Raw genomic sequence first — 16,537 nt, 5'->3', positions numbered from 1 at the left:
ACTTTTAGACCCACGTAATAATAATGGAAACATTTAGCAAACTTTAACTCCCCTCCCATAATCAGGGCAATGTGCAGTGTGTTCTACAGAGACCTAGAGAAAGAGTTGATAGCTGAAAAGATACCACACATACATACTTACCGGGCCCTGGAGGCTCCCGTCCTCTCGGTCTATGCTGCCTCTGGAGAGCCGCACATCAGGTTTCTAGAGGAATGAACAATGTGGTTTTGTATTTTGTTTATAAGAGCATTATAAATTCAAACAGCCTAGGATTCAATTCATCCTAAAGGCAAGAAAGTACCATCAAAAAATTTACACTTTGACAAATAGAGATGTGATTTCATTCCATTCCATTCTTCACATCCCCAGTTCCTGTAACATGCTCTTGCAAGTACAGATACTGAAACTATCAGTAGCTTCTAAAGAACTGTTTTTCAGCTACCCGTTTTCTGCTAGCACATAAAAATGCTTTATATAAATATTGATAGTACCATTTCCCCAACACAACATTGGAAAACCTGCATTTTAATTCTCTCAGAGGCAGCAAAGTCGTTTGTTATTGTATTTTCTTCCTAACAGCAAAAATTTCAACCACAGGATGAGAAATGCTGCGCATTAATTCCTGTTTCCTGCTTGAGAAAGGCTTATATGTACTTGGCTCCATCTCCAAGCCTGCAAATGGGGCCAATTACTGGAGCTCCTTAAACACTGCATTTAAGATACAGAAAGCTAATAAAGAAGACTGGTTTCGATACCCTTCTGCTGATAGAAGAAGCAATAAACAAATTTACCTTTTATTAGAGTTAAAAACAGTACATGGAGGGCTCTTTTTAAATGGTACAAAAGCTTTAGGGAAAAGACTTTTTTTTTAAACTTAATTTATCACTCCCTTCCTCACACACCCAGGTATCCACTGTACTTATACTTCTGAGACAAATAAACATTTAGAAAGACCAACAGATAGGCAGTCCTGAAACAATGGCTATGGTTGATCCCAAGACCACAAGGTCAGCTCCGTTAGGAAATTCCTCTGATGTCATGGATAGACCAACAAAGAATGAAAGAAGATCTGTCTTCTACCTCCCTCAGCTAGGAATGTGTATGGAGGAGTCCATTTTCCACTGCACATAATGCCTACTAACTCCAGTGAAAATTACATGGAAATACAGTGGAGACTTTTCTTATTTAAATAAATGCAGACTACAAAATGCTGGATTTCCACTAAAGTTATGTCATGTAGGGCTGTAAATCGTTTTGGGGTCAAACTTTTTGGAGGACAAAAATTCTGTGATTTTCATTTAAAACTACCCAGTCTCTATTCTCTGCTTATGAATGAAAATATGGGAGTGCTGTGCCCTGGATTACTCATGGTTAGGTATATCTTGCTAAATGTTCCAGAAAAAAATTGAAAAAATTGAAAAAAATTTGTGCTATACTACAAAAACACACCTAGTATCAGTCTTTAGGAATAGTCACCATTTGTTGGCAGCCAGTAAGAAGAGCCTGAGCTGTGGTACAGTCATACTGTCAGCATTCACTCAGGCTTTCACAGACTATTTGTATTAAGGTAGCGCTTAAAGGCCACAGCTGAGACCAAGACCCCTTTGTGCTAGGCACTGTACGACTACATAGAAAGAGACAGTCCCTGCCTCAGCGAGATCTTACATTTTAAATAGACAAGACAGACAAAAGGTGGGAGAAAGGCAGTATTATTATTCTTATTTTACAGATGGAAAACTGAGGCAGAGAGAGATTGTGTGACTTGCTCAAGGTCACCGTGGGAGTCTGTGGAAAAGCTTGCAACTGAACCTAGATCTCTTGAATCTCAAGCCATTGCCTTAACCACAAGAGCACACATCCTTTCTGACAAAAGATTCTTTTTTTGCTAGCTATGTAGGTGTCCAGTATACATATAAATATGCATCTTACATAAACCATGTAATGTTTTTCATTATATTTTAAACTAAACAACACAAAAATTATCTTCTCTATCTTAGTAAATGAATGTAACCAAAGAGCTTTACATTACTATTGGATTTGGAGCTAGTGTTCAGAAATTGTCTTTGTTTCATATATATTTACATTGCAAATGCTCTTGGGCAAAGCGAAAAAAAATCTCAGTCACTAAAACACTGGATTGGGCAATGATTTTTAAGTTTCTGTGAATTTACTTATTCTTCCAGGAAAGTGCCTAATAGTAGCATTCTCTCAGATAATGGTGAAATATTCTGTGTTTTTGAAGCAAAGGCAGAAGCATAATTACATACACTACACCTGATAGAATAAAATACAACTTTTGGTGGCATTAAATAGATACAGAGAAAGGGAAAACTGATGGAACGATAGTACTTCTATTTTCTCAGCTTCAAAATACAGGCAGGGAAAAAAATCACTCTTTTTTGATTAAAAAGAACAGGAGGACTTGTGGCACCTTAGAGACTAACAAATTTATTTGAGCATAAGCTTTCGTGAGCTACAGCTCACTTCATCGGAAAGCTTATGCTCACGAAAGCTTATGCTCAAATAAATTTGTTAGTCTCTAAGGTGCCACAAGTACTCCTTTTCTTTTTGCGAATACAGACTAACATGGCTGCTACTCTGAAACCTGTATTTTTTGATTGTGCCTTGTTTTTAATATTCTGTAACTTTGCCCTTTAAATGCCAGGATCACACAACAGTGCTGTCTGACTACTATATAAAGAACAGAAATCATTTAACACAGGTACTCTAGACAGTTAAAAAGAAACTGTAGAAAACTGCCTGAGGAAAAGAAAGTCTCCACATGTCCCAACATAAATCTAGACTTTTCACACATTCAGTGCCCACTGAAATCAAAATAAAGACTCCCATGACTGAATGGGCTTTGGATCAGACCTTTAATGAGCAATTCACTTATGTTGTAAAAACATTTCAATTTTAATCATCTTTAGGGATTCTCTTCCTTTTGGGCTTTGCCAAAATCCATATTGCTGCAGTTCCTTCTATATTTACTCCCTTCTCCACTTTTGCCTATCTTGGTGCATCTGTGGCCGCCCCCGTAACAGTAGTATCTTAGTGGCTAATGAAGACCAAAGAATTAATCCTTGCAACATCTATGTGAGATAGGGAAGTGTCACAGATCCACAAGACCAGTCCTATGGCCCCAGCTTTGGAAGAGTCTCTGGGAGGACCCCTGCAGGGTGCCAGACCCCCTAGAGGGGGTCTCAATCTTCCTCCAGGGAAAGCCACATGGATTCACTGGACCTCTGGGCCTTCAGCACCCCGCTTCACACTCAGAGCTCTGTTCAGCAAGCCCACCTGGGACAGACCCCCTGAGGGAGACTTGTACAATTTTAGGAGCAATGCACCTCCTCTGTCAGGATTTGCAGTGACACACAGCCAGTGTTGCAAAACAGAGGAGTTTATCAGTAGTCTGGAACACAGCATTGGAAGTCCTTGATTAGCACAGAGAAAAGCAAGTTACAGCAGAGTCCATCCTGGTCAGCACAGAATCCCAAAGCTCTGTCATGCTGACCTCTCTTTGTCCCAGCTCAGGAGTGCACCTCCACTGCTTCGTAAACCAACACTCAGCTACTACCCTAGCACCTCCCCAGCTGGGCAAACTCTGCTTGGCTTTGTGCTGAGAAGTGGGCCATCCATGGTTGTTAATTGCTAGGTAATCAAAGTTCTCGTGATTAGATTTGTCACTGTCTTCTCAGATGCTCCACCTAAGGTCCAGACAGCCATGAGCCATTCACACCCGTATCCCTGAGCCTCTGCAGAGAGCAAACAACCCTTTCTACCCTCTAGGGTGTGTTTGTGTGTATATATATTATATATAAACTTAAAAAAATAGGAAAATATTAAAATGCAACTCTACCCTGAAAAGTGACTATGTAAAAATAGCAACCTGCTCAACAGACTTGTCTCATGCAGCATCAACAGAATTGTTTACTAAGGTCCAGTTGGTTAGACCTATGCAAACTCATTGAAAGCAATGATGTTGCACAGGGAATCACTGAGGACATGATTTAAAGACAACGATGCCTACAGGTAACTACCAACTGATGATGGCTAGGTAGAGGGCCATTTAATATCCATTTAATTTATATGTATCTTATTAAAAATATAATGGACTTAACGCTGTGCACACAGCCAGCCTATGTAAACACATGTACTTACAATTGTTACCATTATTCTCCAATCCCTGGCTCTTTCTGGTTGTCTATTACATTCTTTTATTTTATCTGGTCTTAAATTAGCTCAAAAGTTTTTTTTGATGCAGGGTCTGTCTTTTACTGTATGTTCTTACAATAACTACCACTATGGGATATCAGGGCCTTTAATACTTATCTATATAAAATCAACAATATGGATAGCCCTTTGCAAAGGAGCATATTTCCCAGGGGCTAGCTGGTACTGGCCTGCAGCACATGTGAGTACTTCAGAAACTTAAGTACATACACAACAATATAAACACTTTCAGCCTCAGTCTAAGAATACAGTGCTCAATGACTGATAACAGGCACCGGTATGGCTTTCTAAATCCCTTGAGATAATTCCCATTCTCAGTTATTCATGTGTATAGCTGTGGGTTATCAGTTCAGCAAAGCGAGAGTTCTAAAGGCAATCCTATTGCAGCTTTGATCTTTCTAAGTGACAAGATTTCACCGACCCTTTTTAGCCCCTGGGTGCTAGCACTGGAACAATGATATGGTGCCAGAATTTTAACAAGGAGCAAAAAAACAAACAAAAAAAACCCCACCTCAGTTAGCAACAATGCATGTGACACTCCCTGAATAAAATACTTGCCATCCATCACACACAAAAATCTACCAGTTTCATACTCTATCCATCATTCTGTACTGCCAAACCAAATCCCTCATCCTTTCCATTCCCTACCCCATTCACAGTACCTTTTGACTCACCATGCTCCCCTTCCCTAGAACCTTATGGAGACTTCCCTACTTGACAGTGGCAGCTGACAGGCATTGTGTGGCTGGTTGGATGGGGGGCTGATCCCCTCTGATGATTAGTTGGTCTGTAAAATATGTCCCCTTTGGTTCTTGAGTGCGCAGTGGAGGGAGTTTTCCAGTGCTTATCGGGGAAGGAGTTGGGGGAGTTTCACTGCATATGGAGTTGGGAGGTAAAGGGGAGCAAAAGTTCCCAAGGAAACCAGTAGGTTGCTGAGCCGCATGAAATTAACCCATCCAGCCATGCTGGTGTGTCCTGCAGATCTAGTTAACACCATGGTAAGGGTCAGAAACAATTTATAAAAAATGAATTCTGAAGATGTTGGAGAAATTCATGGTTTAGGATCCCACATTTACCTGGGAAAGTTTATCATTTGCCACTGGCGAGTGCGTTTTTCAAGCCCTGATTCTCCTCATGACCCTTAATACTGACTAGCAATAAAACCACCTTCAAATACATTTCATGTATTTCCATAATGTGAAGTCTCTCTCTTGACCTTTCAGACTGTGGGGCTGAGCAAAGGTTTATTTCAATGGAAGAATTACTGAATGTACTAAGCAAAAATGGAAGTGTAAGGAAAATACTTTGTGCTTGCTATTTCTACAGATTTCTTTAGAGCAGGAAGAAATTATATCCTTCTGATCATCAATTCATAGTAAATCAAAACCCTCCAAAAGAAAGGGGATTTCTTGTCTACGTCTAATAAAGTGTGGTCTCACATATCTGAATTCTTTTGGAAATATCAACACGGAGTTTTCAGAATGGATGCATATGATGAAGAATTGGAATATAACCTACTGTACTTACATTACTGTTACTCATTAATAAAAACATATCGGTATTTTCAGGACATGCCAAGCTATAATATCTCGGTAGGATTTTCTCATGTTAAAAATTAAAACCCTATTTTAGTAGCAAGTTACATCAATTACTCTTGAGTTACCGTTCTCAGAGTCAAAGTTGGACAAGTATTAAACCATATGCATGTGGGAACTTTTATATACACAAAAACAACCAACAAGATAAGGAAACTATGCAAGTTATTTCATCCACAGCTATTGAGAGAAGGGAATATAAAGTTCTTAATGTAGCACTCTGTCTCTGATGCCACAAGTGCTGAGAAATTGCTAAACAGACTGCATATGTGCATAATGAACAATTAGGCACTATCAACACAAAACCAGAGAAGGATCCAAAGAGGGAATAAAATACAATTGGGTGAACAGATCATTAAAATGCTGTAAGAAAACATTTTACAGAAGACCAACATTGCACATTTAGCCAACCAGAGGTTCAGAATCTCGAAAATGTGTCTGCAATTATTTGGAATTTAACTGGCAAAACTATGATGTTTAACCTGAAACACACACATCTATGCATATACAGTATATTTCCTCATCAGGGTTTTTGTATAGGGCACCCGTCACCATGATATTTACGCACTACTAAGGTAAATTATATCTACATGGTTTTGTACTTCATGGGGGCTTCTGTTTGTCTCCTTTCTTCAGTTGTAGAAGGCTCTCCTTTTGGGTTAAATTATACAATCACACACACATACATTCTATAATCTAGAAATGTCAATATTCAATTTTCAAAAATCAGGAATATATTTGATAGTCAGATCCAAAATAATCAGAAATCAGCAATACAAGTCTTAAAAGAATGATTAAAAATTATTATAACAAATGAATTAACAGATTTACTTGAAAATTCATTCTGTACTCAGAGAGTAAATGACGTAAATTTGGGTTATACACACACACACACACACTGACTCTAATCCTATAATCCCATCCATATAACAGACCTCTGCCAACATGGATTCCCTGTGAATCAACAGGGCTCCGTAAGGGCACAAGTACCAACCTACACAGATCAGAGAGCAGAACTGTGGCCCATGTTCTTTTCGTCAGTGCTGTAGAGCTGAAATTGAGTGTGGCAGAAAGGGTGGTTTGGTGTGGTAAAGTATTGTGACAGTAGTGAGGTAATGCTTGGAAATTGGTATTGTGTTGATGTGAATGTTGCCTTAACTTTGGATTTCCTTGTTTTGTGCTTGTGTTGCTGAGAGAAAAATACACATGAACAAGCGTAACTAAGATTTTGTGTGTAAATAAATGCATGCAAACCAACACATGTGAAAAAGGTGAGGTAGGCTGCAGTTCAGAGTGAGATCTTAATTTATTTCTTGGACTATTTTAGGCATTGTCTCAATTTGGTTACTGAGTTAAGTTATAGCTATATAAACCAGCAGCAATCTGATTTAAGTGGGTCCACAAAAGGGTTTTAAATTAATCAAAAAACAAATTATATTTGCACTGGTGCAACTTTGATGTTTAGACATCATCATCATGATGTTCCTACTATGCCTCTGGCATTTAGGGCAGTGACGAAGCCTCTCCACTCCTGTCTGTTTCTGGCAGGTCTTTCAATGGTTCCCCAGCTGTGCCCCATGTTTTTCAGCTCGGCTTCTGCAGCTCTTTGCTATGTTGTTTTCGGATGGCCTTGTTTTCGCTTCCCTTCCGGTGTCCATCTTATTGCTCCTCTGGTGATGGAATCAGTTTCCATCCGAAGCACATAGCCAATCCATCTCCAATGCCTCCAAGCAATGATGGTGCTCAGATCCTCTTGGCTGCACTGTGTCAGTAGTTCTTCGTTTGAAATTGTTCTGGGCCAGAAGATATGGAGGATTTTTCTGAGGCAGGTTGTATGGAAGGAAGACAGTTTGGACATGTCATACTTTCTCATTCCCCAGCATTCTGCACTATAAAGTAGTGTTGAAAGTACACAGCTCTGATAAATCTTGAGTTTGGTTTTGGTGTTGTATTTTGATGATATCAAAATATATATCCAGACTGTATTTAAGCTCCTGAAAGTGTTCCTGGCTTTACTGATTTTGTTTCGGATGTCCTGGCTGATGGTGCTGCTACCCAAGTATGTTTAGACAGACCTTGATAAGTAATGACTCTTCACTTTTATAATCATTTTAATTTGATGATCTCATGGGGCTTTACAAACTTCAAGAAGGCCTCACAACCCCAATGAGAGTTAGGTCAATATCCTTTTATTAGAGATGGGGAAATTAAAGTTAAGTGATATGGTAAAAATCGGGTGACCAGATAGCAATTGTGGAAAAATCGGGATGGGGGTGTTAGTGGCAGTTATAAGTTGCCTATATAAGACAAAGCCCCTAATATTGGGACATCTGGTCACCCTAGGTAAAAATCACAATCAGTGAGAGACTAGAATCCAGAACTCCTACCTGGCAGACTCTTGTTCTGTCTAATAGAACATCTGAAGGATGAAATAAGTAAATGATAGACTTCTGCTTGTTATGCATAACATACTATTATCCCATCTCTAGATTGCTAGCTGACAGGTTTAGAGACTCTTTTTTTACTTGTCTGTACTATACTTAATACAATAGCAAGCTGTTCCTTGATTGGTGCTCCACACAATTCTGTAATACAAAGGACTGTAAATTTTTGTCCATTGTCTTTCAGTTCCACAGCACTGTGAGACACTGATCTCCAAACATTTACATTTTACTCACTTTTGCCAAGACAATCTGAAAGAAAATGTCTTACTGCTAATTTAATTCCTCATAGTGCAATAAAGATGCCAGCCCAGACAGTGTGTAATATGATCTACCTACCAGCAGATGCAGACAGGAAAAAAACCCCTGATGTCAGGCCTGTACTAAGGAGGTGTCCTAGCCAAATACGTGACTTCCTAATTCACTTCCTGTCTACCAGCAGGTAGAGTTTTCTGTGTCTCTGAGCTTGAAGTTTCTAACAGTTCTTTATCCTATCTAACCTTGCTTCTATACTGACTGAAGCAGTTTTAGCTGATGGCTTTCCTTGGGAGATTTGTTTATTATTTTCTTTTTTATAAGCAGGATTTCAGAATACTGAATTCAGTTAATACCAACCAGTTAATACTGACACACGCAAACAGAATTTCAGTCTGTCAGTATTAACTAGCTTTGCATAGTAAATCAGTTTTATGAAAGCTACTTTCACAGATAATTTCTCCTCTGCCCATGCAGTAACTTACATTTCGATGCCATTCCAATTTCATTCCTTGTTTGCACTGTTCTTGTTAACAATAATCATAGCATAATATATTCAGTGTTAAGGATCTTTGTGCTGTTGTGTTTGGAGCTACAGTCTCCTGTTGCAGAAAGAACAGAAAATTCTGAGTCTATGAGCAAATCAGTGTTCTTCCTGGTAAGCAGTGGTTGCACTAGTGCCATCCTCAGTATGGCCTCTCTTCTTAATGCTCAATAGATTATAATAGGCAATTGGTAAATTTCCGTTTTCCTGAGAAACTTGATTCTCTGTGGCAGAAGCAATGCATGTTTTAGGAGCCTGGGGTATGCTGACTGCCTCTGTAAACAGACCTGATTCTGACCTCACACCAGTGCAAATTGGGAATAACTTCATTAAAGTCAACTGAGTTACACTCGTTCAAAACCAGTCTAAGTGGAGACTGAAATCAGGCTCTGACACATCTATCCTCTACCCACAGAATAATCCCCTGAAAGTTTCCTAATTTTAGGTGCATCATGCAGGAGGAGAATCATGTTTCTGTAGAGATTTTCTCCCAACTCATAGTCCTAACGTTTTCTCGATGGAAAAGTATTTTTACCAGAGCATATGTGGGACTCAGCAATAGATTTGAGAAAATAATGAACTCTGCTCTTCTTTATGAGAAGAAACAGGAGCACAGATGGGAAATGCTGGTGAAGAGACAAGTGATTTCTCACCAGACCATGAAGGATGTTCAGAACAAACCTCACATTGAATCTGATTTTGCATCCTTACACATGCAAGACTCTTGTGACATCTTCAGGAAATATGCACCTGTAAGCTCTGCAGATTGGGCCTATTGTGAGGACAGCTGAAGACATCATATAAGACACACCAAAAGCAATCTTCTTGGCCAGCGAGACAGAATTCAAAGGAAAGGTGAGAGCATCTAAAAACAAATTTCTCCTGATGGATGTGAGGCAGTCTGGATTTAACAGGGAAGTTCATAAAAAAAAAAGTAGATACAAAGAAGCTTTTAACCTTTTCATATCTATGACTATGGTCCAATAGAGACATGTGCTAGTAACCTGTCCTCCACCATAATTTCCCCAGGAATAAACCTGGAGAATGAAATCTCATTTTCAAGAAGTGCCTGGTTGTTAAGTAAACCATTTCCTTTGACAACATACTACGGATTTGAATACATTATGCTAATAAAATGTTAGCTTGTAATACCTAGCAATATATAAATCTCCATCAAATCTGTAACTGGCATCCAAAAATACGCCTTGAAGTCTCTGATCAGAATACATACAAAGAAAATATAAGCAGGAGAAGAGCCAAAGGTGAGGGAAGCATCCTTTCCCCCATCATTTGCTCAAGAAAAACAAAAATAATCATCCAAGATGAGATTTTGGAATTTTGTGTGTGACTCTCCATTTCCCCCCTTTGTATCCATCAAAGAGTTCACATCTGGCCAATCTGAGGAATGTACAACGTAGCTGCTCCCAGAGCCTGTCAACACGACTTCTAATTTTGCTGGAGTGTCACCTGAGTGCCAATGGTGGAAAACAAAGGCTGACAAAGGCAGACTGAAAAATAACAATTTCCTCCAAGCTGATGCTGAAGCTATATTACAGGCTAAGAGAACCTTCCTATCAGTCTTCATTGATGCTGCCAAATCCCATCCCATGGAATTATCCAGAGTGGTACACTCTGAGTATCCAGTCTGAGTATCCAGATCCTGTATTTGAATTGAGTATCTAGAGCTATAAAGAACTATCATCCTACTTCACTGAAAAGATCATGCACATTTGGGAAGGCTTCCCAAAAAACTCAATCTGCCCTGTCTGCAGCCCATAGTTTGCTTGAATTCCTCAAGTTCAGTACATTCACTCATCAAGAAGTTCTGAATACTCTAAAGAAGTCTTGACTCAAGACTTGTGAATCCTATCCAAACCCTTCCTGGCTTGAAAGAGAGAGTCATGAGCAACTGGTGCCACTCATGACCAAAACAGCCATCACCTCATTCAGGGAAGGACCCTTCTCTTCCTCCTTCAAACATGCAAAAGTCCAACCAACACTAAAGAAACCCACCCTGGATACATAAATTCTAGCCAAATACTTCAGTATCAAACCTTCTTTTCCTGAGCAAGCTGGTAAGAGAAGTTAGTCAAAAGCCATCTTCAATCTTATCTAACCGAAACTAATATCCTGGGGCTGGCACAATCTGGATTCAGGCCAGGACATGAAACTGTATTGATTTAGTGGCACCGATGGATGATCTGCTGCCAATAGACAGAAGGCAGACATCCATTCTTATTCTTCTGGACTTCTCTGCAGTATCTGATCCAGTTTACAATAAGACAGCTGTCTTGCCTGAAAGAGGTCGCAAGGGTCGAAGATAATACACTAAAATGATTTAAGTCCTTCTTGGAGAGATGAACCCAAAGAGTAGTGATGGGACACTGCACATCTACTGCGTTGCTTCACGAGGAGGCCCACAAGTTTCACTTGTCTCTCCAACCCTATTCAAAACCTGCATGCAGCCACTAGTTGAACTGGTCAGATGACATGGATTCAAGTGCCTGTAATATGAACATGACACACCGCTCTACCTGTTCTTCACCACATACAACCATAGTGCTATCACCAGTAATTGGATGAGATCAGCTCATGGATGAACAACAGCTGGTTGAAACTGAATCTAGGCAAGACAGAGGTGATGATGGTATGCTGAGGAAAGCATTCTGAAGTGTTCGCAGCCACTGTGCAATCTCCTTTGGTAGCGGGTCCAAATCTGCAATTGGTCCATCAGTCTGTAGCTAAATTCTCACTTTCTTCCCTGATGCTAAACTCTCATATAGCAACATTGGTAAGCAACGCTTTCTACCATATCCAGTTGGCTAGGAGACTCCATGCCAGCTTGGCAAATGATGACCTGGCCTCAGTTATTCATGCCTTTGTCAGTTCTGAGCTGCATTACAGCAAGGTGATACAGCTGGGTATGAGATGGTTGAGTTCAGGATTTCGAAAAAAGGAAGAAAGGAGAGTAGCAAAATACGGACCCTGGACTTCAGAAAAGCAGACTTAGACTCCCTTGAGGAACTGATGGGCAGGATCCGATGGGAGGCTAATATAAGGGGGCAAGGAGTACAGGAGAGCTGACTGTATTTTAAAGAAGCCTTATTGAGGACGCAGGAACAACTATCCCGAAGTGCAGAAAGAATAGCAAACATGGCAGGCAACCAGCCTGGCTTAACAGTGAAAGCTTCGGTGAGTTTAAACTCAAAAAGGAAGCTTATAAGAAGTGGAAATTTGGACAGATGACTAGGGAGGAATACAAAAATATTGCTAGAGCATGCAGGGGTGTAATCAAGAAGGCTAAGGGACAACTGGAGTTGCAGCTAGCAAGGGATGTGAAGGGTAACAAGAAGGGTTTCTACAGGTATGTTAGCAACAAGAAGGTGGTCAGAGCAAGTGTGGGACCCTTACTGAATCGGGGAGGCAACATAGTGACAGATGATGTCGAAAAAGATGAAGTACTCAATGCTTTTTTGCCTCGGTCTTCACAGACAAGGGCAGCTCCCAGACTGCTGCACTGGGCAACACAGCATGGGGAGTAGGTGAGCAGCCCTCAGTGGTGAAAGAACAGGTTAAGGACTATTTAGAAAAGCTGTTCATGGGTCCAGATCTAATGCATCCAAGGGTGCTGAGGGAGTTGGCTGATGTTATTGCAGAGCCATTGACCATTATCTCTGAAAATTCGTGGCGATCATGGGAGGTCCCGGATGATTGGAAAAAGGCAAATATAATGCCCATATTTAAAAAAGGGAAAAAAGAGAACCCGGGAACTACAGATCAGTCAGCCTCACTTCAGTCCCCAGCAAAATCATGGAGCAGGTCCTCAAGGAATCCATTTTGAAGCACTTGGAGAGGAAGGTGATCAGGAACAGTCAACATGGATTCACCAAGGACAAGTCATGCCTGATCAACCTGATTGCCTTCTATGATGAGGTAACTGGCTCTGTGGATATGGGGAAAGCAGTGGATGTGATATATCTTGAGTTTACCAAAGCTTTTGATATGGTCTCCCACAGTATTCTTGCCAGTAAGTTAAAAAAGTATGGATTGGATGAATGGACTATAAGATGGATAGAAAGCTGTCTAGATTGCTGGGCTCAACAGGTAGTGATCAACAGCTCGATGTCTACTTGGCAGCTGGTATCAAGCTGAGTGCCCCGGGGTCAGTCCTGCGGCCGGTTTTGTTCAACATCTTTATTAATGATCTGGATGATGGGATTAATTGCACCCTCAGCAAGTTCGCAGATGACACTAAGCTGGGGGGAGAGGTAGATACGATGGAGGGTAGGGATAGGGTCCAGAGTGACCTACACAAATTGGAGGATTGGGCCAAAAGAAATCTGATGAGGTTCAACAAGGACAAGTGCAGAGTCCTGCACTTAGGAAGGAAGAATCCCATGCATTCCTACAGGCTGGGAACCGACTGGCTAAGCAGCAGTTGCAGAAAAGGACCTGGGGATTATAGTGGATGAGAGGCTGGATATGAGTCAACAGTGTGCCCTCATTGCCAAGAAGGCCAATGGCATATTGGGCTGTATTAGTAGGAGCATTGCCAGCAGATCGAGGGAAGTGATTATTCCCCTCTATTCAGCACTGGTGAGGCCACACCTGGAGTATTGCGTCCAGTTTTTGTCCCCCCACTACAGAAGGGATGTGGACAAATTGGAGAGAGTCCAGCGGAGGGCAAGGAACATGATTAGGGGGCTGGGGCACATGACTTATGAGGAGAGGCTGAGGGAACTGGGGTTATTTAGTCTGCAGAAGGGAAGAGCGAGGGGGGATTTGATAGCAGCCTTCAATTACCTGAAGGGGGGTTTCAAAGAGGATGGAGCTTGGCTGTTCTCAGTGGTGGCAGATGACAGAACAAGAAGCAGTGGTCTCAAGTTAGAGTGAGGGAGGTCTAGGTTGGAAACACTATTTCACTAGGAGGGTGTTGAAGCACTGGAATTGGTTACCTAGAGAGGTGATGGAATCTCCAGCCTTAGAGGTTTTTGAGGCCCAGCTTGACAAAGCCCTGGCTGGGATGATTTAGTTGATGTTGGTCCTGCTTTGAGCAGGCGATTGGACTAGATGACCTCCTGAGGTCTCTTCCAACCCTAATATGCTATGATTCTAAATCTTCAGCAATTAGGAAACTAACTGGTACAGAAGCTGTACCATGTCTCCTCAGCAACACTGAACACATCAAACCTGTATTCCATTCCCCTATACTTGCTTCTCATAGAATACTGAGCCAAATTCAAGGTCTCAGTTGTTTTCTTCAAAGCACTCAGTGGCCTGGGCCCAGAGAACCTACAAGATCACCTAAAGCTCCACGAAGACAATTGTGGTCGATAAATTTGTCCCTTTGGCACAATGGAACTTTCTGCAATGAGGGTAAAGGTCATCTGTGCAAGGGCCAGTTTTCTTGAGGGCCAGTTCAGGACAGTACAACAGACTCCCACAGGAACTAAGGGCTATCATAAACCTCACTGCCTTCCACTCTAAGTGCAACTTGCACTTCTTTGCCTTTGCCTTTTGTGACAAACATACAGCAACATGTGTACACTAAAAAAATTCTAAAACAAAACATTCCACTGTGCACACTTCTCCCCCTGGGGAAAGAATGAAAAAACACATGACTGATATTAGTCATGATGCTTAATGCACTAATGAAAGGTGATCATGGCAAGTGGTAAGCATGGCATAAAAACCCATATAGAACAGAACAGAGCACTGTTCCTCATCCTGTGGTCTGACTGTGCTGTCTTTGTAACACTCCCAGTAGCTGTTGGTCTGAAGAGTAAGCATCTGAACACAGAACTTGAACTCTGAGTCTGTGTTTTGCTGCTAATATAGATGTTTGGGAAACTAGAATTTTGATTCTCCCTGAAGACCTTGGTTCCACCCCAGAAAGCAAGACTATGACCTTGGCAAGAAGAGAAAAGGGATGATTCATCTGCAGAGATTAGGAAATCAAAGTAATTACTCTCCCCAATTCCTGCCGTTTTTTTTTTTTTTTTTAAATTACGCCCTCCCATCAATTTCCTTGAGCAGAAAATTGGACAATTCTTTCAAGAGACAGGGTTGCCTGATAAATGTGAGATTGTCTCTTTTCCTAGGGATTGGAAAAGATTTAGAAATCTCTCTGCTCTACTTGCTCAGAAGCAAATCTGGATGCCCACACAGTATCATTTTGCACCACCCTTCATAATCTATAGAGGCCTGATTGTGGAAAACAAATGTGTGATGAAGATCCAGATATGGACCACAAGAAAAACAGCTGCTCAAGAAGTTTTAAAAACTGGATTTGTTTGCCTAGCAAAACTTTTCATTTCAGTTATCAGTTTAAAAAGTCAATATTTCAGATGTCAATAACTGATGGTAATGAATCACATCATGTTTGTGTGGAACAGACAGAAGTTTGTATTTAAAATAGACAGTTGAGAGGCATATATTGTGGTATTAATTGAGGACTAGGATGGCTCAAATAAATGCCAGTTAAGTTTCAGTAGTAACTTATCTGTTCAATTAATATTCCTGTTACACAGAAACTATTAATTTTAATAAGCTTTAATTGTTGACTGCTACTGAGATTAGTGGTACTCTGCAATGTATTACCAGGAATCTCTCCTCTTTTTCAAGCCAGCGCTGATCTTCCTCCATTTCTTGTTGCTGTCGTATCAATCTCTCCTCCATTAGATGTGTTGGTAGGACCTGTCCCATTCCTCGCATGTCCAAAGTGCCAGAATCCTAAGAGGGAAAGCTCAAGGGTTGCCATTTGCCTACCATGGCAGAATGTCATGGGACTCAATAGTTTTTATACACAGTTGTGAAAACTCTTGTATTATAAGAGAAGGGATTTAGAAAACCCAAAACCTATAGTCCGAGTCAAGCATGGTTCTCAGCTCTACTAAAGTATTAAAGTAGCACATCAAAAAGGACACATTCCAGTTGTAAACATTTAGTTTGCCCTGCTTACTATTATTGGAACGGAATGAATTTTAGAAATCTATTTTACTTTTCAAGAATTTTGATGTGCTTTTTTTTTCTCTTTTCACTAAGCTTGCATGATGAAAACAGATTTCTCAGTATTACTCTCTGGGTCTTGGGCACTAGCACAACGTCTAGGTTGCTAGCACTGTAGGACAATGTTTCTATCCAAACAAACCCTCCTCCTCACCTGTTTTTACTGACACTTTTTAAAAATATCATGGGAATATTTCTAATAGATTTTGTAAACTTCTTGTTCTACAGAATCTAAATTTTGGGCCTAACGGACCTGACACTGTCCCCTTAAAGTGGTTCTTTAAAGCACTAACCACAAGAAACGTAGGGAGGGGTCTTCATAGGAGCCAAAGGGAGTTAGGTGCCCAACTCCAATTGAAATTCAATGGGATTTGGTCACCCAACCCCCATACATTCCTGAGAAAAACTCAGCTGTAATGTATTAGTGATGAATATGCACAAAACACATCATGTTCTTATAC

General features: G+C 40.7%; 1 protein-coding gene across 17 annotated transcripts in view; it reads right to left on the bottom strand.

The window, feature by feature from the left end:
* Nucleotides 1–16,537, bottom strand: part of PTK2 (protein tyrosine kinase 2) — a 377,029-nt gene that overhangs the window by 18,025 nt on the left and 342,467 nt on the right. For 16 of the 17 annotated variants that reach the window (XM_073330034.1, XM_073330030.1, XM_073330031.1 and 13 more), the window contains 2 exons: nt 15,669–15,800; nt 142–204 (listed from right to left, as the gene is read on the bottom strand). In XM_073330034.1, coding sequence (XP_073186135.1) covers nt 142–204; nt 15,669–15,800 — 195 coding nt within the window. The remainder of the gene's footprint in view (nt 1–141; nt 205–15,668; nt 15,801–16,537) is intronic. The other variant, XM_073330029.1, reaches the window with a different exon arrangement.

Source organism: Lepidochelys kempii, chromosome 2 (genome assembly GCF_965140265.1).
Source record: "Lepidochelys kempii isolate rLepKem1 chromosome 2, rLepKem1.hap2, whole genome shotgun sequence".
In the NCBI taxonomy this organism is placed as follows: domain Eukaryota; kingdom Metazoa; phylum Chordata; order Testudines; family Cheloniidae; genus Lepidochelys; species Lepidochelys kempii.
Note: the sequence above shows the minus strand (reverse complement) of the source record. Positions and strands in the feature narration are given on the sequence as shown.